Genomic DNA, 26203 nt, shown 5'->3' with positions numbered 1-26203 from the left:
GTAGAAATGGTGGAGGGCTTTTCACTTCTTATACTTGTTCAATCCCACATTGTATACTAAAATATGCATAATAAATTACATTAGAGAAACATTATGAGACTAAAGCAAAACCAGGGCCATAATAGTCATTCTGAAAACAGGCTATCAACCTTTCTTCACTCATTGGGAAAATGGTACATAAAATATTATTATTTTAGAAATATTTTTGGTAGACTATTTTTTGTAAAATGTCACCTAAAATGTGTTATTTATATCACACATGAACATTTATTTTTATTACTATTTATCCTGAGATATTAATTTTCTCTAGAATACAAAATATAAGAGCAAACCTATGTGCTATTGACATCACCAGTGGCCACTAGTTTATTTGTAATAGATTAGTATAATTTTGTAGTAAGTTTTGAAATCAGGAAGTATGATTTCAAGTACTTTGCTTTCTTTTTCAATATTGTTTTGGCTATTTTCAGTCTTTTGCAATTCCATGTGAATTTGAAGATCAGCTTGCTAATTTATGCAAAAAAGGCAGCTGGAATTTTGAAAAAGATTGATCTGTAGATCAGTTCAGAAAACATTGCCATCTTAATATTAAGTCTTCCAACTTATGAACATAGTATGTCTTTCCATTTATGTAGGTCTCCTTTAGGTTCTTTCAATGATGTTTTATAGTTTTTAATGTATAACTCTTGTATTAGTTTTGTTAAGTTTATTCATAAGTATTTTATTTTTGATATGGTTATAAATGAAATTGTTTTCTTAATTTTTGTTGTTATTAATTCTCACCCAAGGATATTTTTCCATTTATTTTTAGGGAGAGTGGAAGGGAGGGAGAGAAACATCGATGTGCCCTGACCAGGAATTGAACTGTGACCTCCTGCTTCATAGCTCAACACTCAACCACTGAGCAACACCAGCTGGGCTCTTCTAGTATGTTCTGAAACTAGGTGATCACATTGATTGATTCTTATTGATGAAAAAAAAATCACATTTTAGAAGTTCTGTTCACTCCTTTTCATGCATTGCACATGTTACAGAGTTTACACTACTATTACAGGCTACATCTTCAAATAGAATCCTCTTATGGGGGACCCATTACTTTGGTTTGACACATGCAAATGGATAATGCTGAGCAGTTCATGGTTTTCCAAGTGAGGGAAAAGTAGTCTCTTTTTCCTACATTTAACTTCTATTTATAGTTAATTAAATTTATTTTATTCTGAAATCTTCATATTCTACCCCCTTTCCTCCTGGTTATGCAGTTTAATAGACTTCGTTGAGGTATAAAATAGCTCAGGTATATCCATCTAACATTAATAAAAGAGTGGCAGACAAATTAGAATACTGATGCATGTCATGCACATAATTATTTCTCAGAAAAGTTCTTCTCTGCCTTAAACCAATAAGATAGAAAATTGACTGTCTTTTAACTCATCTTGTTTATGGATTGATATGATCTAAGGATACTTCTGAAAACCCTTAACTAATAAATTTGGCATATAGAGGGTTTTATAATAGCAGTATCCAAGATAGTCCCAGGGAAAATGAGGTAGATTTAGGTTTTCTAACATTTTAAAAATATACAAAGCTGCAATATTTTACTAGTATACATGTTTTATTTTTTCCAAACTTGCCAATATGGCTGAGATGATGACATCCAACATCAACAGGAAAAAAATACACACACACACACACACACACACACACACACACACACACACAGAAACATATTTTCAAGAAAAAGTAAATATTTAATGTCCATTGTTGTACTTAGTATTTGGACCTAGACTAATTTATTTTGATATCTAGTACTATGCTATTTCTTGCAGAAAAAAGGAATCCAGTGAAAGTGTTTGCTATTTTTAATGTAAAATATTTGCTGGGCTTATTTTCTTAAGAAAAAAAAAATAATGATAGAATTTTCCGCCAAAAGTGTTCAAAACAAATAAAATGAAAAAATAAATAGGAAGAGAAATACAATTGGCAAAATATCTGTTTTCAATGCTGTGAAGAAAAATATTTTATAAACATCTTTGAAAGATTTGAAAAATAACCAACTGTATAGGTACTTAAATTAAATAACTTTAGTACCACTGAATTCATCTCTCCAGTTGTTTTAAGTTTTTAAAAAAACTGCTTTAATTATGGTATTATATAGTAAGATGGATTCTTGATGCAAGCTGAAACTGACACTGTTGCATGTATAAATGGGGGCTCAGTCCTTTTACAAAGTGTAATATAAATAGAAACAGAACAGATAAACCAAAATAAATTATTTTCAAAAAAATGTTTGGGTTGTTTTACTGTGTTTTTATGGGTATAATTAGATGAATTATTTTGCTTTGCCAACAGAAATAGATGTCTTAATAATTATACATATCTACACATATATTAATCTTTATAACATAACTTTGTTGATGTTTATATGATTTACAACACAGGGCAGAAAAGTTTCTTGATTTATACAAAGGTCCCCTCAGAATTACTGCCAGAGTCTGACAGAAACCCTGACTGTGCTTGACTTTTCAGTGTGCTTTGTAGCTAATATATTGGCACTTGTCTTTTTGGCAGAACCTGATGAATTACTTTCTAACTGGAGTACTTTAAGTATATAGATAGACTGCCTGCCTTCCTTAATTGACACTCCTACACTCCATCAACTGGTTGCTATGCTATCTTTTTTATTTCTCCCTTCTACATTCCAAGTTTCTGGAGTTGCTTTTCACAACCAGGACATATACCTGCTGTTATGCAGGAGTATTGCTGGGTGAGGAGAGATCAATATTCAGACATCAGAGAAAACATCTGGAATGACATTTTCAGGCCCAGAAAAGTTTCACCTAGAAAGAGAAAGCCAAGCCAGTATAAAGCACTATGGTTTTCTGGCAAAACCACACATCTAGAAACATGTCCCTTCTCTGTCCAGAGTAGGCAGAACAGCAGTGTGTGCATGGTCTTGCCAAACACTTCTGTTTCCTCCTCCCTCCCATGTCCTTGTAAAAAACTCATATGTGTACACCTAGGCAATGGTTGCAAGGGCTTATATCTATAAGCATAAATTTCTGTGCTCGGAGGCAAAAAACTACTTTTGTAAAGAACAAACTCACATATCTATGAAGAAGAAGAAAGAATTCTGAGGCAGTGAAGGTTTACACACGTTGAGCCCGTGGATCTCTTGAAAGACACATATGCATTGTAATTTTGTCTCTTTATCTTGATCTTAGTTTATTTACACTGTTCCTGAGCATTGTGATTAATATAAACATTTTCTAGGCTAAACTTTGAGATATTTTACACAATTTGTCCAGAAACTGATGGATAAGGAAGTCAAGCTAGAAGTTAACTTTGATGAACCCATGATTCTTAAATTTCTTCTGTATTACAAAATCTGTTATTAAAGTGAACAGTTTCTTTGTCTTTTGGTTAAGGCAAAAGTTTAGTGTGAAGAAGGTATTTATTTATTCTGAAAAATTTGTCTGTATGAATATGTACATTATAAACAGACCAAGAAAAATCTGCATTTTTGGTAAAAGTTTGCTGATAATCCAAATGTTGTTGTTATGTAGCAACCAACACTAATCCTATCTAATAAAAGAGTAATATGCAAATTGACCATCACACCAAGACACAAGATGGTCGCCCCCATGTGGTCAAATATGGCCCAGCCGAAACCAGTTTGGCTCAGTGGATAGAGCGTTGGCCTGCGGACTGAAGGGTCCCAGGTTTGATTCCGGTCGAGGGTGTGTGCCTTGATTGCGGGCACATCCCCAGTGGGGGGTGTGCAAGAGGCAGCTGATCAATGTTTCTCTCTCATCAATGTTTCTAGCTCTCTGTCCTTCTCCCTTCCTCTCTGTAAAAAATCAATAAAATATTTTTTAAAAAAAGATGGCTGCCCACATGTGGACACAAGATGGCCACCACAAGATGGCCACCACAAGATTGCCTGCAGGGGAGGGCAGTTGTGGGAAGTTAGGAGTGACCAGGCCAGCAGAGGAGGGCAGTTGGGGGAGACCAGGCCAGCAAGGGAGGGCAGTTGGGGGGGACCCAGGCCTGCAGGGAAGGGCAGTTGGGGGGACCCAAGCCAGCAGGGGAGGGCAGTTGGGGGGACCAGGCCTGCAGGGGAGGGCAGTTGGGAGCCAGCAGTCCTGGATTGTGAGAGGGATGTCCAACTGCCTGTTTAGGCCCGATCCCAGTTAGGCCTGGGTGGTCAGACATCCCTCAAGGGGTCCCAGATTGGAGAGGGTGCAGGCTGGGCTGAGGGACACCCCCCCCCACTGTGCATGAATTTCATGCACTGGGCCTCTAGTTGCTATATAATAAGCCTAAAGATACATTTTAAAAATAAAGAAATACATTAATATGTTTAGTGTATATAGGCTTTTATCAAAATATCCATATTTATAATTGATTTAAAGAAATTCTGTTTTAGACCATGATAAAGTAGCTGGTATCAAACACAAATAATTAAATAAGAATTATAAAGGCTGAGCACAATATATCAAACAACTGCTGAAATGCATTAGACAGCAAGCAATTCAAGGATATAATTCTTAAGAGAATGGAAATATATGAGTCCTACATTTACTCCAAATTTTTTCCTAAAGTTATTTTCAAAGTTTCATTGGGCAGAAGAAACAGAGATCAGAGCTTATCTGCTAAGAATGCTGGGATGTGTGTGTGGGTGGGGGGGGGGGGGGCGGGGAGGAGTATCAGGTGAGAGAGAAGTAAAGATAAGGAGCAAAAAATATGCATAAAAATTCTACTGGCATTTTAAACCAAGCAGAATATACTTAAAAAGAAAGGAACCCCATATTTTAAAAAAGAAAAAGAAAAAACAGCTGTGGGGAGGCTAATTGATGAGCAAAGTTTTTAGGGGTTGCAAAATGCTATGCAGAACTTAAAATTCCAACCCATTCAAATTGTAAAAATCTTGGTGAACAATCCACTCATTCAGTTGAGACTCCAGAAAGTTCATGCTTAAGAATGAGGTCTACCTTTTAGAAGTAAGAAAATAATTGAAAATCACTAACCATAAACATTCTTAATCAGATATTGACAGAATCTACGTGATCTGCCAGTAACGTAAATGCCTACTGGTACAAAATTCAACATACTTCAGAGGAGAATTACATAATGCAGAGCTGCTCTAACATAATCCAGCATATAATAAACTATTACTAGACACATGAATAAACAGAAAAAATATGATAATAATAAAGAGAAAAGATGATCAATAGAAGCAGACATAGAAAAGATCCAACTGTAGGAGTTAGCTTACAAGGACTTCAAAATAATTACAAATAATAAGTTAAAGGAAAATATACAAATTAGATTAAAATGTGAAATATTTCAGCAGAAAGTTATATAATTCATAAGAATGTTAAACATTCTAGGACTTCAAAATACAATATCTAACATTAGAAGTCACTTGATTTAACAGAAGTCTGGACACCAAGAAGATGGACTGTGTTTAACAGAAGTCTGGACACCAAGAAGATGGACTGTGTTTAACAGAAGTCTGGACACCAAGAAGATGGACTTCATAAAATCAAGGACAGGTTTATAGAAATAATGCAATTAAAGCACAGAATGAAAAAACAAGAGCCATCAGGAACATGATTACTAACATATATACCTTTTGAGGGAAAATGAACTATGTCCTCTCAATGGAGAAAAGAGAATGACATAGAAGAAACATTTATTTTCCAGTTGTGATGAAAGGCATAGATTCCAGAAGTTCAACAAAACTCAGACAGGAGAAATACAAAGAAAAACATAACTAGCCATTTCATGGTCAAATTGCTGAAAAATAAAAATAAATGAACAAAAACAAAATTTTAAAAGAAGTTTTTAAAAGAAAAATAATACAGTAAGAGTAACAGCTGACTTCTCAATAGAAACTATTGAAACCAGAAGACATCATTAAAGTATCAAAAGAAAAAAAATAACTATCAACCTTGAATTAAAGGTTATACCAGAGAAAATATTCCCAACAAGCGGAAACAATATAAAGACAAAAGTTTAAAGTAATTACATCCTGGGAAGACCAGTCATACAAGAAATATTTAAGAAAGTTCTTTGAGATAAACAAAAATAATTATTGCAAATCAGAGCACAGAAGTGTAAGAAAGAAAAAAAAAAAAAGCACCAAGTAAGGGTAAATATATGACCTAAGAAAAATACAGTTTTTGTAGTTGAAGGCATATATCACAGAAAATATATTTTAAAAGAATAGCAAAACATGTAAGGGGTAAATGGAGTTAGAGAGAGAATTCCTGTTTCAGAAGACACAGAGTCACATAGAACTAAAGCTACACTTGGCACCTAAGCACTTCAGGCTCCTTACATCCAGGGACCATCAGACAAGAAGAAGCGTCACAATCCTGACAGGGATAATTGACCACAATTGTCAGGAAGAAATAGGGCTCGTTTATACTAGAGTGACAGGAATAAGTTTGTCACTCATGTGATCCACTTGGATACTTCTTGGTACTTCCTTGCCCTATCTATATATATAAAACCCTAATATGCAAATAGACCGAACAGCAGAACAACCGAACAACTGAACAACCAGTCACTATGACATGTGCTGACCACCAGGGGGCGCACGCAGAACATGGCTGGCATCGGCAGCAGGCAGCAGAGTGCGGAACAAGGTGGGTGTCGGCCATGGTGGGATGGTGGAGCAGGTGAGCAGGGGCGCCAGACCAAGGCGGGGTACCAGTTGCTGTCATCGGGGCGAGCCTCGGGTAATTACTGAAAATTCTTTGCTCCTGTGCTCTGCGGTCCCGCCCAGCGCTCACACCTGCTGCCGGCGCCAGCCTCGTTCGCACCCGCTGCCGGCACTGGAGCTGCCTCTTGCACCTGCTGTCGGCTCCGGGCACCGGCCCCGATCGCTTGGTGCCATCAGCGGGTGCAAATGGCAGCTGCCAGCCCAGATCACCCCTAAGGGCTTCTCCAACTCCCCCTGCTCCTGAGGGGCGATCAGGGCAGCAGCCACCACTTGCACCCGCTGCTGGCACCAGCCCCAGTCGCTCAGCAGGTGTGAGCAGGCCCGGTGCCGTCAGCGTGTGGGAGCGGTGGCAGGAGCAGGGCTGCCAGCAGACAGGGGACCGCGGTGGGAGGGGCCAGGGAGGGGTGTGGAGGATGGGCCGATACTCGCCCCTGTGCTCACCGCAGCCTCACAGCCCACATTTCCTTTCAAGGTGCACAGATTCGTGCACTGGGCCCCTAGTTTTAATAATAGACAAGTGCAGCAATCACATCATGAGAGGGCATGGTGACCAGAAACTCAAACCTCCGAGTTGAGGGTCTTGATCACAGCCTGTAATGGTTAATTTTATCTGTCAACTTGGTTAATCTCTAGTCCTCAGTTTTTGGCCAAACACTAGTCTAGATGTTACAGTGAAGGAATTTTGTCGAGTTATTAACATTTACAATCACTCCTTTAAGTAAAGGAGATTATTCTAGATATTATGGGTGGACCTTAACTAGTTGAAAGGCTTGAGAGCAAAATCTGAGGTTTCCTAGAGAAGAAGGAACTCTGCCTCAAGACTGTAACATAGATGTCCTGCCTGGGTTTCCAACTGCATGAGCCAATTCCTTAAATTTAAGGAATAATAAAGAAGGTGAAAATGAGTCATCTGTTGCATCCCCAAGGCCTCCTGGAGCCATGGGAGCTGTAGTTCATCGCATTAACCTTCCACTTCTAAGTTCTTTCGAGAAAAGGAACACCAGAATCCTGGAAGAGCTGATCCCATAACTTTTATGGAAAGCAAATCCAAGAGGCACAAGGCCTAGAGTGTTTTTACCCTAGAAAATACATATGTTTTAAAAATTAAATGCTGATCGTCGGCAAAGCCTTTTGTTGTCTCCAAAGCATTTACTCTACCATTTCTTCCCAAAAGAACTCAGCATCTCCCAACCATGTTCGGCAGGGTTCCCCAGTTCCGGGTGTGGGCCATAACGGGCCTGAGCAAATCAGTGTCTCATCCCTGTGCTCTAGCGATTTGTCCCATGGTGGGAAAACAGAATGGAGCCCAGGCCTAAGCAAATATGCAAATCACACTCCTTGGCCTCTACGGTTAGTTCAAAGGTGAGTTTGCAACCTAAGATGAAGAAACCAAAAGAAAGATCAGTCTTTTGTGTGACAGTTGATAAAAATAAAAAAAATCTATTTTCCCTCTGCATGTGAACAAGGAGGCTCGTGGCTCTGCAAGCTGCTGGCAACCACCTTGTTACCTTGAGGAAGTGAACAAAGCCAGCCAGCAGAGAAGGACAAAGGCAGGAGGGCCTCAACAAAGGGAGTCAGAGTCTTGGTGACAACATGACCTTTGTGGTCAAACCACATTGGAAGCCTTTCCTGGACTTTTCAATTATAGAGGACCAAAGGTCCTTTTTATTACTTAACTCTGTGTGAGTTAGGATTTTTTTTTTTACTTTGCAAACAAAAGTATTCTATCTCAGCAGCGTCACTGCAGATTCTGGAATGCTAACATCAATATGCTGCTGGTAGAAATAAAATCTGATACTGCCTTTTGGAGGGCAATTTGACAACGTGTATTAAAAGATCTAAGTATGGGCATATCCTTCAACCTAATATATAAACTTGTAAGAGTTTATTCATTCAATCAATCAATATTTAAGCACTTTTTATGTACCAAACACTATTTCAGGAGGCAGGAGTTTAGCACTGGACAAAACAAAGTTCTTCATGAAACCAGCCTTTCGAAATAATCAGAATGTGTTCAAGGATTTATCTACAAGGCTGTTAACCGGAGAACTCTTCATAATAGGGAACAATTAGAAACAATATAAATGTCCCCCAAAAAGGTGATTGCTTAAATACATTTGGGGGCATTGGCATACTAACATGCCATTTAGGCATTTAAAATGAATTGTGGAAACTAATGATAGGGAAACTTACTTTATACTACTAGTTGAAAAAAGCTGGTAGTAGGAATGTAAAGGGCAACTCATGCTTATGTACTTATATGTGTATATTTATGTACAAGAAACACCTGCCATTAGACACTTTAAAATGATTCATTATTCTGAGTAGAACTATGGATGCTTTTGATTTTCTTCTTTGTACATTTCTATATTTCCTGTTATGAAAATGCCTTTCCTTTACTAGCAGAAAAAATATCAATCTTACAGAATGATCTCAAGCAGTTTAAATTAAAAAGTAAATAAATAACACTTGAGTGTTCATTAATATTGTACTGTTTCATAAATCCAAGGTAACCCTATAAGCAGATGTGTAAATAAAGGATCAGACTAGCATCCTCCATTCTAGGTCGTGTCTACCCAGGGAAGACTGCCACAAGTTTTTTTTTTTTTTTTAATGAAATTCCTACTTTTTAATGGAATATAGTAACAAGGTCTTGAAGCTGATTAATGACTGCCCGGGCTGGGCCCTAGGTCTCTTGTCTTGGGATCGAGGGCTATTTCTACCACACTGTGTCCTCTGCCCAGCACACAGGCAACGCCATTATAATGAATCTGTCATCAACAGAGAGTCATTCAATACATTTGGAGAGTATCAAAAATAGCTTGGCAGCTCTGAGGCAGCCACTATTTAAAAACTTAAAACTAAAGTACACCCTGAATTTAAAATGTAAAGAAATACACGGTGGGTTTAAAACGTTTGCATTCTCTTCCTTGCCTTTCAAATTTATAGAATAGAATTTAAAGTGTGTGTACTTTTACAGCTACTTCTGCACAGGCAGAGTGAAACTGTTGGTAGGGTGAAGTTGGCAGTGAACTCTTTTTGCCCGCCCCCCCCCCTTACTTTCATTTTTGCCCTTCCCTCATTCTCTAGGAAACTCTATTCTGCTATTTTCTGGATGTTTGATGTAAAAGAGAAATTATGACTTTAATGATTGAATAGCAGTTACAAATTTCCATTTCATTTTGCTTAGCAGCTCAGATGTGGTTTAATGAAGCATGAAGAGAATTCTCCCAAAGGTGGATCTGAGCTGAACTGATGAGGCTTCTGACTGCCAATTCTTCTGCGCACTAAAATAGCAGCATAACCTATTACATGTATTTGTTATCTGTTACTAAGAGAAAATGACCAACCCACCCAGAGAAACAACAATACAGTGGATCATGAGACTACTCAAAAGGACAGAAACCTGTTGGTTACACTCAGAATGTTCACACGCTCTTAAACAACAACAACAAAAAGGCAAATGTTTCCAAACAATCAAAGATATATATTTTGTGTGTGTGTGTGTGTGTGTGTGTGTGTGTGTGTGTGTCTGGCCTAAATACTCTTCAAGTGGTCAGTTCTAATCAAGAAAGTATTTTTTCCCAAACATCAAGTTTATAGGTAGATATCTTTAAGATATCAAATTTCTTCAGTGTTCATATGTATAGAATTCTGCAGAGGATCTGACCTGAAGAAGATTCAGTGACATCTAAGAGATCAACCCTGCCTGCAGGAGACTTGCTGTGCCAATTATACTGGCTCTGGAGCAGGCACCTCCATGAGCAGCAGTAAAGCTTCTCTAATTTCATGAAATGTTACTCTCTTTTCTCAAAAATTCTTCATATACCTTGGGCCTGGAGTTGATTTTCATTTAAGAGAAAGCAAGAAAACAGATAAATGAGTGTGAGACTCTAAGTTTGGTTCTGGCCTTTAATAGTCAGATTATGATTTTGAGCAAAGTGGATAATAATTTATAACTAATAAAATAATATTGATCTTGCCATGGAATAAGAACCAAGGATTCAGAGCCATCCATGTGTACTAATTTGGATATGACAAGCTTAAGACCTATTTATAACTTTTAAAGTATTTTATGGCTCTTTCTTTCCAAAGAAGTGCACATCATATTGCATAAGGTTTGTTAATATACAAGTGTTCTTCTCTGCCAAACGCAGCTGAGAAAGCAAAAGGATTACCCAAGGATTGTTTTTCCAACCTGACTTTGACTTTGTAATGGGTAATTGTACAGAAATATTCGGTACTTAATAACCTTGAAACTTTGAATTCAAAAAGATTTTATGGCTCTAAGGCTACATGGTCTGTTGGCTCAGGTTCATAAATACTCCAAGAATGGATCTGGCCATTGTGACTGTAACCACCTTTGTGCTGATGTAAAACAATAATGCCTAGCCTTAGCACGGTGCCTGCCTGTGGGGGGCGCTGGATGGTTTATCAAGCTGAACTGGGTATGAATTATGGCTTCTATTTAAATTGGTTTGGAAGGAGACTTGACTTGGGATGGGAAACACACAATACAATATACAGATGATAAGTTGTAGAATTGTATACCTGAAACCTGTAGAATTTATTAACCAGTCACCTCCAATAAATACAACTAAAAAAAAAAGAAGAAGAAGAAAGAAAGAAAGAACAAATTGGCTTGGAAAATAAGGAACCTCCATTCCTCTTAACTTACGTTTTCAAAGAGCCACACATCACCAGATAATTAGCAATGCTTGCATTATCTCTGCAATCCAAAATCAGGGATATCTGGGCACCATTTTACACAAAATGAACAAAGTTTCATACAAAGCTATCAAATTTTGACTTTTCCATCGAAGGAATAAAAGCACACCAGTCAGGGGTTACATGGGGCAGGGGGAGAGCGGCTGCAGTTTCTCTGGGAGCTATGGCAGGGAAGCATCTAATTTCCAGAAGCCGAGTGTTTGACACAGGGATCCCAACCTGGGATCAGAATTTCCTCGTAGAGCTCACCACTATACCTCGAGAACATCCAAGCTGCTGGCTGCAGTCCCAGACGCCGTCCTTCCTGGATGTTACCACAGTCCCCTCCTGGATGGGCTCCCCATCCAGGTGGAAAGACAGGTGAAACAGCCAAAGTCACTCTTCTCTTTAGGCTCCTCTATAAGTACCTAGCTTCCCTCACAAAAGAGTTTTTGCATGAGCCTCATCTAAGTACAGTGATTCTTAAGTAACATTGCAAGATGCCTGTTGAATATTTAAAAAAAAAAAAAACACGCCTCCTCTGTTTCAGGGCCTTGTTTTTCTAATTTTTAAAAATTATCTTTCATCATACGGGTACCACACAGTCCCTTTTGAACCTGCACTTTAGTTAAGCAATGAAGAGAGAGTGTTTACAACTTCACTTGCTGGCTCTTATACGTATATGCTTTATTTTTCTTCAATTGGAAAAAAAAACATTTTCCAAAAAAACTTTAGATTTCTTATTTCTCCCGCTGAGAGTTCAAACTTAAAACAAAAAACAAAAAACTGATGACACCTCAAAAGGCCAACTTCATGCCAAAGTCAGCAAGATGAAAAGCAGAATTTAACATTTTGTATAAGAATATTTACATTCCCATTAGCTTTTGCAATATATCTCATCCTCGTGGGCTGACTGCAGAGGTGCCCTGGGAAGAGAAACAGAAGTTTGTGCCTCTCCCATAAGTTAACATACTGAACTGCGTTAAAGGGAATGAGTGGTGTGGCCTTGGTCAATTAATGCATGGACTTCAGCGGACACTCCTGGTGGAAACCACTTAAAACTTGTATGCCATCGGTGGTGGGTGAAACATTCCGCTCTCATTGAATATCTGTCCAAACCTCAATACGACAATGATTTTTATGGCCTAATTGAATGTACTCTTAATAAAAAGAAATTGCAAAAAGCTGATATAAAAATTAAATATACATCTGGGGAGCACTAAATAGTGTATTTTCTACAAATGCTTTAAAGGTGTGCTGGTAGAAACCAGTGGTTATGTAACAAGTCGATTTCAAACGATTGCACCTTTTACGATTACATCCCTGATAAAAAAAAAAAAAGTTGACCTTAAGTCCCTAAATATTCTCGCAATTCAAATAAAAGGAAATACATTCATTCTTTGCTGAGGGGGAGGGGGAGGGGGAGGAGAGACAATATCATGAGAAAGCTGTACCAATCCTCCCCAAGAGTTAGGGAGGAAACACACATTTGTCATTTCGGGGTACTAATGCATGATCCTCTGAAACAGAATGTGGTGCCTGATAAACTTAGGTGTCTACAGTTACTTAGCTTGGCTAGGCCTTGAGCAATTAAAGCTAATGGTTCTCCCTAGCACACCTAAGCTTAGACCTTTTTTTTTTTTTTTTTTCCTTTCTGGCCTTGTCTCGCTAGTTGTCCCCAGCACCAGCTCTTTGGGGTCAAGGAAGGTTGGGGGCCCTCCTTCTCACTCTCCAGACCGCAGATAACCCAACTCGGGTAACGTTGCCCGAGTTCCCCGGCCCTCCGCGCCAGGGCGGGCACTGCCTCCCAGCGAACCGCCCCAGGCCTCGGGGCCCCCCGGTGCAGGCTGTCCAGGTCGCGGGCTCTGTCACTGAGGCCGAGCGCAAAGAGCTCGCGTTTTCGTTTTGAAAAGCGACAGCAGCTCCCTCCGCGGGCGCAGTCCCTGCGCCCTGGGTCCCGGCAGGGGCCGCAAGGGGTTCCTAGGACTTGGACGCGTCAGAGCAGGAGACCCCGAGAGCAAGGCCGCCTCCAGCCCTCCCCAGCCCTGACCCAGCTTGGGCTCCAGGGACCGAGCCCGGCGGCCCAGCGCCTCGCCGCGCCGGGAGAGAAGCAGCTGTTCCCAACAGCTGGGGGGCGGCGGCGCCGGGCGCCCCAGGTGCGGCCGCGGCCAATCGCAGGCGTCCGGCCCGCCCCCTCCCCAGCCGGGCGCCGACCCCCGGCCCGCGGGGGAAGGGAGCAGAGCGGGGGAGAGCCGTCCTCGCCACTTGTCTTCCAGCTTTCGCGGCGGCAGGGACGGAGCGCCTACCGCAGCCGAGCGGAGTCGCCCGCCCCCGGCCCTACCGCCGCGCCCACCCACCCTCCTCCGCACCCGGCCGCGCTGCCCGCCGACCCTACCCACGGCCCCCCCCCGCCCCCACCCCCGAGACACCTCATTTCTACGCAAGAAAAATCTACCTCTAAACGCACCCCGTTCTTCGCTGGAGGACCACCCTCTCTTTGCCTTTTTGGCCTCCCCGCCGGGTGAGTGGAAACCGCTGGCACATTCTACGGAACCGGATCCTAACCCAGACGATCCGGAGAATTTGTACCGTGACCGGCAGGGGGGGCGGGAGGAGAGAGGCAAGTCAAGTCTCCGGGGCTGCTGGCGACTTCGGCAGCCGCGCGCCCGGCGCCCTCGGCCGCCCCCGGCCGCCCGCCCCCGCCGCGCCGCCGCCGCCCTCGCCCCCGGACTCGCCCCCGGCCCCCGGCGGCCGCGAGAGGGTGCAGGAGACGCGGAGCCGGCGGAGGAGGCGCAGCCGCAGCCGCAGCCGCAGCCGGAGCCCGAGCCGCGGGGCGGGCGCGAAGATGCACACGACTCAGAAGGACACGACGTACACCAAGATCTTCGTCGGGGGGCTGCCCTACCACACCACCGACGCCAGCCTGCGCAAGTACTTCGAGGTTTTCGGCGAGATCGAGGAGGCGGTGGTCATCACCGACCGGCAGACGGGCAAGTCGCGGGGCTACGGATTTGTAAGTGGCGCGGACGCGGGGAGGCGGGGGTCGGCTGGGAGCCCCGCGGGGAGCCCGGGGCCCGCGGGGGTGGGAGGGACCGAGCGGCGCTTAAGCCCGGGCGATCGTTGTTGGGGGGCTGGGCGACGCCGTGCGAACACCCCCTCGGGCTTGAGCGGCGCTGCCCCTGCGCCCCGGCGGGGCTGTGGAGGGAGAGCTGGTCCTGGCTCCAGGGGTTCCGAGGAGATGGGGCGCGTCGCGGTGTCCGGGGGGTGGCGGGGCCCGAGGGGAAGGAGACAACTGTAACGACTGCTGGACTGGGGATCGGGGAGGGCTGGGAGGGGGGGCGGAGGCTGCAGCCCCACGGTACCGGGCTCCGGGGTTGGAGGCCGGGCGGGCAGCGCGCTGTTGCTTTGTAAAAATGCGTGTGTCTCCTGGCGTTCCGGCTGGGGCCCGGAGGCGACACCCCGGGAGATCTGGGGCTCTTCTCCCTCCAGCCCCCACCCTTTTTCTTTTAACTGCAAAGATGGTGGTGTTTGTTTGTTTTTTTTTTTTAAATATGATCCTATGGCTCTTTGCAGAACTGAAATAGAGCATATTAAGCTTCCTGGAGATTGGAGCGGGTAGATGGAGCTGCCCAAGAGCAGGGAGCTCCCGAGCAGGACAATAGCTATTGTCGTTGGGGAGTGTTTGCGGGTGGTGGGTTGGGAGCACAGGCGGATGTGAGGCTGGACTTCTTTTTTTAAAGAAAACAGTGCCTCGGGTCCGGTGGAGACCTGGGGGCTTTGGGGGCGGGGTGGAGAGGACCTAGAGGAATTCTAAGACAGAATTCAGGCTTCCAAATTTTTGCTAGGCCCTGCTAGCACCCTTAAGACTTTGGAGCGTGTGTGTGAGTGAGTGAGTGTGTGTGTGTGTGTGTGTGTGTGTGTGTGTGTGTGGTCGGGTGGTATTTCTCCCTTTCTGATTTCTTCCCTTTTCTTCTTGGACGGGGTATCAAGGAGTAAGTTCCAGGAAGAAAAATAAAAAAAGAAAGAAAAAGTTTAAGCACACCCCTCCCCCCCCCCCCCCTTAGTTTTATCATGAATGATATTTCCAGTGCGATTCTGGTTTCCTTCAAGGGTTGATTTAGAGCTTTGTATGTATGTCTGTGTGTGTATGTTGCTAAGGTCACCATGGCTGACCGGGCTGCTGCGGAAAGAGCCTGCAAGGATCCCAACCCCATAATTGATGGCAGGAAGGCCAATGTGAACCTGGCATACTTGGGAGCAAAACCAAGGATCATGCAACCAGGTGAGAAACAAGGGTCCCTTTGTACCTCCCCTCCCCACTAGAGATGCCCACTTCTGCATAGAATGAATCCTCAATTTAGAACATTGGTAGGTGTATTTAGTAAAGTTAAACCATGGCTGGTGATTCTACCAAGGCATTAAAGATAAATAAAGGAGAGTTGTGTCCACTCCTTTTAGGACTTGAAATATACCTGTGTACAAAAATAGATCTCTTGGGGGACTGGACAGTTTTTCACACACCCAGACTTGGACCTGACTCACCTGTTTTCGGTAGTCATAGTCCACTCTCCATTCCTGAGTTTTTAGACACTTGTAGATAACTCAGATGTGGATTATATGGGCCAAATTTGTCAATTCTAGCTGGTTATACTTCCTAACACAGTGTTGTCTCTCCTTTTACCACCAGTTGCCCTGGGCTCAAAGCAGGCACTCAGACTTGAATGAACACTGACCCAAGAAAAGCATAGGGGTGCAGGTGGAGGTGTCTGGATGATAATGTTTAACATAAAGTCACAGGATATTAATAATTAAAATAGATTTCATACTCTAGTACCCTCATGTTACAGATGAAAAAACTGAGAAACTGATAGAGATGAGAAATGATTTACTCCAAAGTCACATAGCTATTAATCACCAAGAGGGAGCATGGTTTTGTCTATGTGAAAACATGACCTTTTGCATTTATAACACTGCCCTTTGCATTAGCACAAATAATAGAGAGTTGACTGTTGAACAGATGTAATCTTTTCTGAAATTTTGGAGATTGACCCTTCCATCCAAACAGATTTACTAGGAAACTAGGTTGTCAAGAAAGTGGGCGCATGAGCAAATATCTATAAACATTAAAAAACATGTATTTGTCTAATACATTGAGTGTATATACTATCCAGAGAAGAAGGAATGGAGAGTTTGTTTTGGTGAATTTTTATACTATAATCTCTAAAAACCATAATCTTCCAAAGCATTGTTCAAAGCATTCTAGAGTGCTCCAAATTACAAAGAATTTGTATAGATCATTATTCAGAGTCATAGGAATATTTGTGACATGTAACTTCATTATCAAGTCCTATGGTTGCTTTTATTCCATGAGAATTTTTTCCCTGGACTAATTTTCCAAGGTCTTTATTCTATGTCAACTAAACTTGGCAGATAATTTTTAGTTTCCACTTGTAGCCTATTAACATTTTTATTTGAATCAACAATAGCATTCAGAAAACTGGCTTTTAAATATATATATCTAATATTTCCTCTAACGTATTAAAAGGGTGGTTATCTTTTCTAAGATAAATGGAAGTTGTGATTGCTCTTTAAATGTAGGCGTTGTAAATGTCTAACCATGCACAAATAGAGAATGTGATATGTTTTGTTGTTAGGTTTTGCCTTTGGTGTTCAACAACTTCACCCAGCCCTTATACAAAGACCTTTTGGGTAAGTCAATTAACCGGGCCCTCCTAACTTTCACCTGCTATCATTTGTCAACCTGCTTCTTATATACAGACAAGACCATCATGCCACAGAATGCTCCTGGTTATCCATATGTATATATGTTTGTGTATTCTTAATGCTGATAACATAAATATTTTTAGATGAGTCAAGTTATCTGACCACGTATGCAGCCTCCAAACCAGACAAATTTTGAGCTTATGATTAACAAAAAAACAAAACAAAAATACCAGGTATGACTTGTGTACGAGACCGTTGTGTCCCAACACCATTACTACTGTTCAACTTGACTCAATTTTATTTATCTCTTTCTAACCTGACAGGGCTCGTATACAGTTAAGCTAACTGATCAGAAGGATACCATGATAAGAGGTGGAATAGTTCTGTTTGGAATTAAACTGTAACCAGTAGACTCAGACACACAAGCTCAGATGGTGATTAACGATGCATGGACGTTGGTGTTGTTGTTTTACTTTTCACAATAGTCAATAGACCTCCGTGTGCCTTATTTTATGTATTACAGTAATGAAGTGGTGTTGATAGCTAAACTGTGTGCTTTTTACTTAATTGAAAAGAGCTGTAGTGAAAGTGTTTTCTTTTCCTTGGGGAAGGGGCTCTTTGTGTTTTGGTTTTGGTGGTGGTGTTGAGGAGTGTTGACTTTTGACTTTGCCATGGGAAGCAAAGGGCCTCTTTTTTTTTTTTTTCTTGCTTTTAAGCTGTAGCCTGTGACTTCCACTTAACCATACTTTTGTAGTGAGTGCTAAATCGTGTGATTTCCCTCTGTAAGAATACAGATACATTGCTTGCATGTCCTAAGTTTCTGTTTTACTGGGGAGTTTTCTGGGAATGGGGCTCTTTCTTTCGCAATGTGAATCCACTTTTAGGCCTTCTAATTAAAGGTTCAGCAACTCTCATCAGATTTGTTAACACTAGTCAAGTTTTTCAGTAGAGTAGCACTAACGTTCACCTTTCAGCCCTAACTCAGGTGAACAGCCTGCTCATATTTGTGTTATCTTTGGTCATATTTATGATCATCAGCTTTCCTCACTTGCGCTCTCTTATTTTCTTTACATTCAGACATGATATGGGTGGGAGATCCCCTAACACCTGAGTTTATTCTGAACACTTAGAGTCTGTTTGGCTGTATTCTACATGATCAATATTGCTGTAACTCTAATGTCAGAGATTTAAACTTCTTTTCAGATATTTTAACTTGTTCAAGAAGTGCTTTATCCTCAGCAACACCTTAGCCTTAACACCTAAACATCTATATGTGTATGTAGCATGAAGGTTAGATTCTGCTCAGATAGATATCTACCTTATGTGTCTCTAAGAATAGACCCCCTAAAAAGTAATAATTTTTTTGAAGAGTCAATTTATATCTTTCATGAATACCTTCTTAGAACCCTCCCTTTAACATATCAATACTTCACCCTTACTAACAACGGTTACTTTTTTTTAAACTGTGGTAGAGTCTTCTGTCCAATATCATTAAAAAGAACCTTCGTATCCATAGTTATTTATCAATGCCCCATCCAGACCATCCTGGATACTGACAGTAATTAGTGGCTTTACTGGTTCAACTACTTGTGTGGACCCCTTCCTCGTCATTAGTCTAGACTTATGTTGAAGGAGGGATTGGAAAGGAAAACATACATCTTAGGAAGTGGTGGTGAACTTGGTCATGATCTCACACTAATAATCTTGAAACAGTTATACAACTGAATCGATCAACAGGTATTAGTATGTGTTTATTTTTCTCTGTGCTAGGGGTGATATAAAATAAGGACATTGCACTTTAGTTTGAGAACTAAAACAAACCAATCGGGAACTTGGTTGCTAAGATACTTGGTATTGTTTTCAGTGCAAAAGGAATTCAGAATAGCAAGAAAATGGGTGATTGGAGGAGTTGAACTAGGCTTTGTGGGGACTTGAACTAGACTTGAACCAATGGCTATATCCTAGACAGGTAAAAGGAAGAATGGACATGTCTCAAGGGTATAGGATGAGGTGAGCATAAGCAAAGGCACAGAGAAAAGGCTCAGCATGAAGAATGTTTATGGAGGGTCTTGAGAACTAGACATAGAAATCTAGACTGGTTGTTAGAGTCCTTACAGTTCTTCAAGAAAGCAGCATGAGGAACCTAGGAGCAACCAGAGTAAATTGTATCACCTGGAAGTTTTAGATCAAGCATGTTTTGATAGTAACCTTTTGTTTTTCATCTCTTTTAATATTAGCTGTCTTTATAAAGGATGGTGATTATTACTGTTTGCATAAATTGTTTGAACTTGAGATTCTTATTAAAAATAGATGGCATTCCAGATGAACCAAGCCAGCCGTCTCTTTCTTTTTTAAGGGGTTCTCAACACTGCTCTGAGTCCCAGAGTCTGTACCTAACAAATCACACCTGGTCATCCTAAATTCTATTTGAATGCTACACGTTCTTTCTTTAGGCCTGGAAAGAAGCTTGAGAATTTTTTATTTTATTTGACTTATTTGAAGTTCTAGTAAACTGAACTGTTTCTTCCTAATTGTAATCCTTAAATGGCCCCCAAATTACTCTGGGCCTTTAAAGAGAAAACCTTGGCCTAAAGAATTTCTGATGTAACACAGTGGGTACAATGTATAGAAACTTGTAAAATTTCTGAACAATATATTATAAATATTTTATGTTTGAAAGGAGCATTTTCTTATTGAAACCTTAGAGAAGAGAGAATACAGATCTGTGAGCAGAAATGTCTAGGCTAGTTTAGCCAGGCTGAAATATACTTAAACATTTATTCAATATACCTTTAAGTGTTAAATTTTGGGCTAGTTGTGTTAACACCATACTGGATATTATAGTGTCCACTAAAAGGGGCAGGAGGGACAATAACTAACATTAACTGAACATCTGCTACATGCCTAGAACTGATAAGGGATTTAAATAAATTATATAATTTAATTCTCACACTAATTATTTGATGAAGGCACTGTTAATGTCCTTCCCATTGGGTGATAAAACTGAGATGAAGAGAGGTGAATTAACTTACCAGGGCTAGCAAGTGATAGAGTCTGACTCTAGGTTTCCCCGACCTTTCAAAAGCCATGTTCTTTCTTCTGTATCAAGTTGTAACCAATAAGACCCAACTTTATTCTCTCTTGTAATCTAGTAGGAAAAATTATAAGCACCCAGAATGGCTGTTCCTGCATCTTCAGATAAGGGAGAGAGACATCAGGTTGGTGGGATCCAGAAAGGAGGTAGAAGTTGACCTAGATTTTAAAGGGTGGTGGATGATAAGGAACTCTTGTATTGTGTACTTAGCTATCTTCATCATTGTAGGCTCTTTGCATAATTTTATTTTATGCACAGCAATTCGAGTTGGAAATATTGGGTTCATTTCACATATAGAAGAATATGAGATTAAAAGGTTGAAGCGAGTTCCTGAAGGCTCTGCACAGAGTGAGTGCAGGAGCTAGGGCAGATCGGATTTGGTTTTCAACCGGTAGAGAGGATTTCAACCGGTAGAGATGGAGTGAGAATTGGCATCTCTGGCAAAAGGATGGCATGAACAAAGGTGAGGACCTAGGAATGTGTGGTATGGCGTGGAAACATTGAGGAGCCCAGCTAATTTGGGTTAAGGGGAAGGTGGAAAGTAATCCTGGGGGAAGTATTTTGGAGCCAGAATTATTAAAGATCTAGCATACCAAATTTTAAGAAATTTGTGCTTAGGAATGATGTAAGAGGCCATAGATTACTAGAGCAAGCAAATGAGGTGAAGACTTCGTAGTTTGGTGACAGATTGGAAGAGGAAACCAGTTAGGATGTCAAAAGTCACAGAGGGACCTGAAGAGATAGGAAGAAAAGGAAAACATAGTAAAATTTCTTTCAAAGTTGCCCAAAGTATTCTGCTGTGTTCTTGTGCTTTTGTAACTGCTAGGTGTGTACATTCTATGATTAATGGAGGGAAAGTATGTTGATAGATATTTAGTAGGAGGGAGATTCTCAAATTGCCTTACTGGGTTCCCTAGACTATGAAAAGAACTCGTAATACGGGGATTTTTTTCAGAAGTCTCACCTTATGTTTTAGTCCATTTTTGCCTTCCTTCCTGAACTCAGTAATTTTAGACTCTCCATTGTCTTCTGGATTCTCCTTTCTCTGAGTCTTAAAGGACTCCAGGGTTTCATTTGTCTTCCAGACATCTTCCTAACCAGACTTCATGTAGGATTCGGACATTCCAAGGAACTCTGTACTCTCATAAGTACATTATCAAATAAAAACTGTTGATGTAAAATAAATGTAGAGACAAGAGTACCGTAAGAAACCCTGCTTATCTTTTATTGCATTCTTCGTACCTATGCCCACACACAATTTTATCCTCCTTGCTGTAGGCTAAAGTTATTTTCAGTTAACACCTTTATTTGAAGATACAGACCTAGCAACCATCATGTTATGTTGTCTTTAAAACTTTGGGAGTCCAGGGGTTAATGTTTCCATATCAGTGAGCTTCATACTGGCTGGCCTTTGCAGCTGATAGATGTTTTACTTTGGCCTTATAAAGACATTTTACCCACTGGAAACCCTTGTCGCATGACAGGATCAAAAATAGCCCAGCTGCAGCCCCTGCTGTCCATCACCACATGTAAACTGGCATGAGTGTAGGCTCTCTTAGCCATGTCCGCACATTGTGGACACGGTGGCCTCCAGGGACAGTGTTTTATAAAGCCACACCTGTCGCTGTGAAGGAACCAATCACCTGACCTACAGAGGCGTTTTAAGTGTGTGCATGACCATGCGTCTGGTTTCTGACAAGCAATTCAGAACATCGCTGAGTGTCCTGAAAAACCCTTGATGACGTGGTTTCTCCTGGCACTGGGAAAGATCTACAAGTCTAGTAAATTTGAGTGTATTTTTATCATTGGGGTCAAAGTTCAGTACCCTCTGTGATAAATTCATCTTTTCCATGGATGTTCGTTAATGAGTGTTTTCAGTAAAACTCTGAAGAGGCAAAGGAAAATCTGTTTTTGAACATCTAAACATGAATTTTTCTGTTTTGAGTTCTTTAAAATTTGAAGATTGTTATTTGTACTTCTTATAAGTTGGCTTTGCCAGCATCCAGATGGCATTATAGTGTCATATTTTTAGAAGCATAAGGGGTTTTGTTGGAGATTATCTTAAAGAAAGATGAAATAAACCAGATGTTCATGGTAGTATTTTTAATGGACAGTAATGAATCCCTAGAGTGAGAACGGAGATGCATGGGTTTTTAGAAATACCTCTTGTGATTTATTTTTTTTTAAAAAATGAATGTTTAAGTTAATTCATTGGAGTGTGTTATATATGTGATCTCAATGTATAATTTTAAAAGGTATTTGATTGTATTTCACTTTCTTGAACTTTTGCAGGATAATATATAACAGTAGAATTGATTCACATAAAATATCTACTTATAGGCAGATATGCTAATAAATCTATTTCTGTTGATTTGGAGGATAAAACAAGAGTTAGTACATGTGCAAAAAAAAAAAATGTTTCCTTACTCTATTGTGTAAAAACCTTTTAAGTTTTATTAATTTTGGAAATATTTAGTTGTATTTCCCTGTCCCTGCCTTTTCCCTCAACCTCATCATTTCCCCAAAATCCCTTCTGTCTGTCTTGCATAGAGATAAACAAGCTGGCTGACCTTCAGTTGCCTGATAGTCAAACAGGTTTGATTGACCCTTGTTTCCTTATGAATTTTATGGAGAGAAAGAAAGAAAGAAAGACAAAAAGCGTGCTGCACCTCTCTTTCAGATCACTGCCATGAATGTTAATAGCATTTCTGTAGCTTCCCACAACAGCCTCTTGTGACAGAGTGAGCTGCACTACAGTTCGTTTGAGAAGTGTGATTCTGCTGTGTTTACCACACTTGTGAACTTTTAAACTCCTTTTTTATTTTGTCGCCTGCTTCTTTTTTATTATTATTTTTAATAAGGGTGACTGAGGTTGCAGAGAGATTAATGTGTGCTGAGTCTGCATAGCAATTTGAAGTAGGGTTGCCATGATAATAAACATACGGATTTTGTTGAAATTTTTATTTTGACAAACCAGCCATCACCCCCTTGGAACTGAACGATCATGGATCACCTTTGGAGTCCTGTGTTCACAGCTCAGAATTTTTCTATTTGCCAAACGGTTTTGTTTGTGAACTCATTACAATTTTCTCAAGTCTTAATCAATTAAGCATTTATTAAATACCTCTTATGTGCATAGCCCTCATGAACCTTGATTTATTTTCCAAACTTTCGCTAAATGATATTTATTGGATCTAAATGATTATAAACAAAAATGTTAGCAGGGAGGGTATCATCATATGTTGATAGTTGAATTCCTTTGGGGGCACTCCCTGACTTTGGCTACCGCCAGAGGACTTGGACGGACCACTGGAAAGCAGATATTGTGGCAACCCTATGCTCATAATAACCACTAAATTTGAGTTTGTCGTATTTCTGAGCAAGAAATGCTACAGATAGGAGGCAACTACTGCCTGACTTTGTTTTCCATTTCTCAACAGGATACCTGCCCACTATGTGTATCCACAGGCTTTTGTGCAGCCTGGAGTGGTCATTCCACACGTCCAGCCGACTGCAGCTGCTGCCTCCACCACACCTTACATTGATTACACTGGAGCTGCGTATGCACAATACTCTGCCGCAGCTGCTGCTGCTGCCGCCGCCGCCGCCTATGACCAGTACCCCTACGCAGCCTCTCCAGCTGCTGCAGGATACGTCACCGCAGGGGGCTACGGCTACGCTGTGCAGCAGCCAATCACCGCCGCGGCACCTGGGACAGCTGCTGCCGCCGCTGCAGCAGCTGCCGCAGCAGCAGCGTTTGGCCAGTATCAGCCTCAGCAGCTGCAAACAGACCGAATGCAATAGACCAGCCATCTGATCAAAGTTGAATTGTTTTCTCTTTCCCTCCCAATTTCCCAATTTTTAGTAGCTAATAAGAGTTAACATTAACAGCTTTAAAAAAAAAAAAAAAAGCTATGCTTTGTGAAGCAGAATTATTGTTATTTTTATACTCCAGTAGTGTTCTAGGTGAGAAAGAGGTGAGAGAGAGAGAGGGGAGTGGGCGCAGTTTTGGAAACCAATCCCAAAGAGCCTGAGGAAATGAAAGGCCGCTAGGAAATGATGGCAGAAGTAACAATGGAACTTCATTTTTATAATGGGATTTTTATTTTTTGCTCTTTTTATAGTATCAGGGAAGCAAACTGCCTTTTACAAGTTAGAAAATGCTATTTGAATCTTGTTGAACCAGGGAATACAGAGTGAGCAATACATAGCTTGAATTTCATTTAAAAGCAGATTTTTTTTTTTTTTTTTTTTTTTAGAAAAACAAAATGGTGAAAGCACTGATTGTCATTTTTAAGTTGCTATGGCCTATAGAACTTTTTCAAGTAAGAAGGTACTGTTCTTACTCTCTCAGAAATGGGCATCGAACAATCAACCTAGGAGCGTGGCAGTGGGTAAAATGGTGGACAGGCACCAAAGCTGTTTTCTCATCTGTCCTGTGGACGAGCGGGACTGTGGAGCACGTGATGTGGAATTAGTGGGTGCAGCGGCTGTGCAGACAATCAGTAACACGCACAGTTCTGGGAAGAACACATCCCTTGTGCTTGTTTGATGAGCTTGTCACATTCTAACCCCTCTCCCCATCCTGTTTCAATTTTGGGAAACTTGTATCTGCTGGTGTCAGCAATTCTGATTCTGAAATAGGATCAGGCTTTCACTACCACAGCCTTCTCTTTCTATTTATTGTGTCGACTCGTGGCTTACGATTAAAGGCAGGCAAAGTGTGCAGACTCTAAACTCTTAAGAATTGTCTTAAGGGCATTTATTTTTTTTTTCCCTTTTTGAATAATTTTACACTTTTTAGTATTCTATTTCAGAGTCCTATTTAAAACTATTTATTAGTGAATACAGTACATGAGACAACAAAGTTACTGAGATTACAGTTCTTCAGAGGTAATGATAATGTGGTTTATACTGTGCCTTAATAGTAATGCTATTTAAGATATTTATTTTTAAGTTTTACTATGCTGCACTCTAAAGGAAGGAACTTTAGATGTGACACTGTAAAATTATGTATTCATCTCATGGCATAAATTATTTAGTAGGTCTAGATGTAGCATATTAAATATTAACCTATTCAGCTAAAGATGTTGACTTGGATTTATTTAAATTCATATGTGCACTGTATGAGAGAGTACTCTTACATGAACACATTTTAGTTTTTAGGTTTTAACCAACAGGCTATCTTGCTAGTTTCATGCTTCCTTCTCTAATTTTTGCTAGTGTAGATCTCATTTATTGGTACTTCATTAGTTTAACACTATTCTCATGTAGTTTATGTAGTTTTTAAAAGCTGCTTTACATTTTTCTTCTGAAACTGCAATACTTGCAATTTTTATTCTTAAGCTAAATTGAATACTATTTTACACTGTATTGGATTTTTATACTTGAACAATTTCATACAAGGGAAGACAGGTTAGCATTTTTATGGACTTTCTCCATTACCACTGGATTTACTTTAAGTATTCCCATTCTAGACAGTGTTATGTAATGTAGACATGACTCTCCTGTGCAGATTATTTATTCATTGTGTACATTGCTTTATAACATTTCAGATCTTCTCATCTATTCACTTGTATTAAATATAATTTTTAAAAACTCCTGTTGCATTGATTATTTCTAATTTTGTTATAAAAGTAGAATGATTTCTCCTTTTAATTAGAATTAATGGCCATGATTTATATGTAACCATTTCAGTGAACAGAAAACTTCCCGGACACCCCATTTTTATACCTTTTAAGTAAATTTTATTAACTCACGTATATACCTTATATGTAGCAAATGACATAAGGTCCTTCCCCCACAGTAAACTCTCAAAGACTATTGGTGTCACTGCTGCTTTTGGCTAACTGAAGATTGCCGAGAGGGCCATAGAGGGAGCACTGTGATGCGGGGAGCAGGGAAACGGAGGTTTGGCATTAGGTTGTACCACTTTCTAGCAATGTGAA

The 26203-nt window shown here is 40.6% G+C and overlaps 1 protein-coding gene across 1 annotated transcript; it reads left to right on the top strand.

Annotated features, from left to right (window-relative positions):
• Positions 1-14215: 14215 nt before the first annotated feature.
• RBM24 (RNA binding motif protein 24) lies at positions 14216-25856 on the top strand. The gene is made up of 4 exons (XM_008146090.3): positions 14216-14450; positions 15596-15719; positions 17092-17146; positions 23696-25856. Exons 1-4 carry the CDS (start codon positions 14283-14285, stop codon positions 24057-24059), a joined length of 711 nt encoding a protein of 236 aa, XP_008144312.1. The 5' UTR covers positions 14216-14282; the 3' UTR covers positions 24060-25856.
• The last annotated feature ends 347 nt before the right edge of the window (positions 25857-26203 follow it).

This window comes from Eptesicus fuscus, chromosome 9 (genome assembly GCF_027574615.1).
Source record: "Eptesicus fuscus isolate TK198812 chromosome 9, DD_ASM_mEF_20220401, whole genome shotgun sequence".
Lineage (NCBI taxonomy): Eukaryota > Metazoa > Chordata > Mammalia > Chiroptera > Vespertilionidae > Eptesicus > Eptesicus fuscus.
Note: the sequence above shows the minus strand (reverse complement) of the source record. Positions and strands in the feature narration are given on the sequence as shown.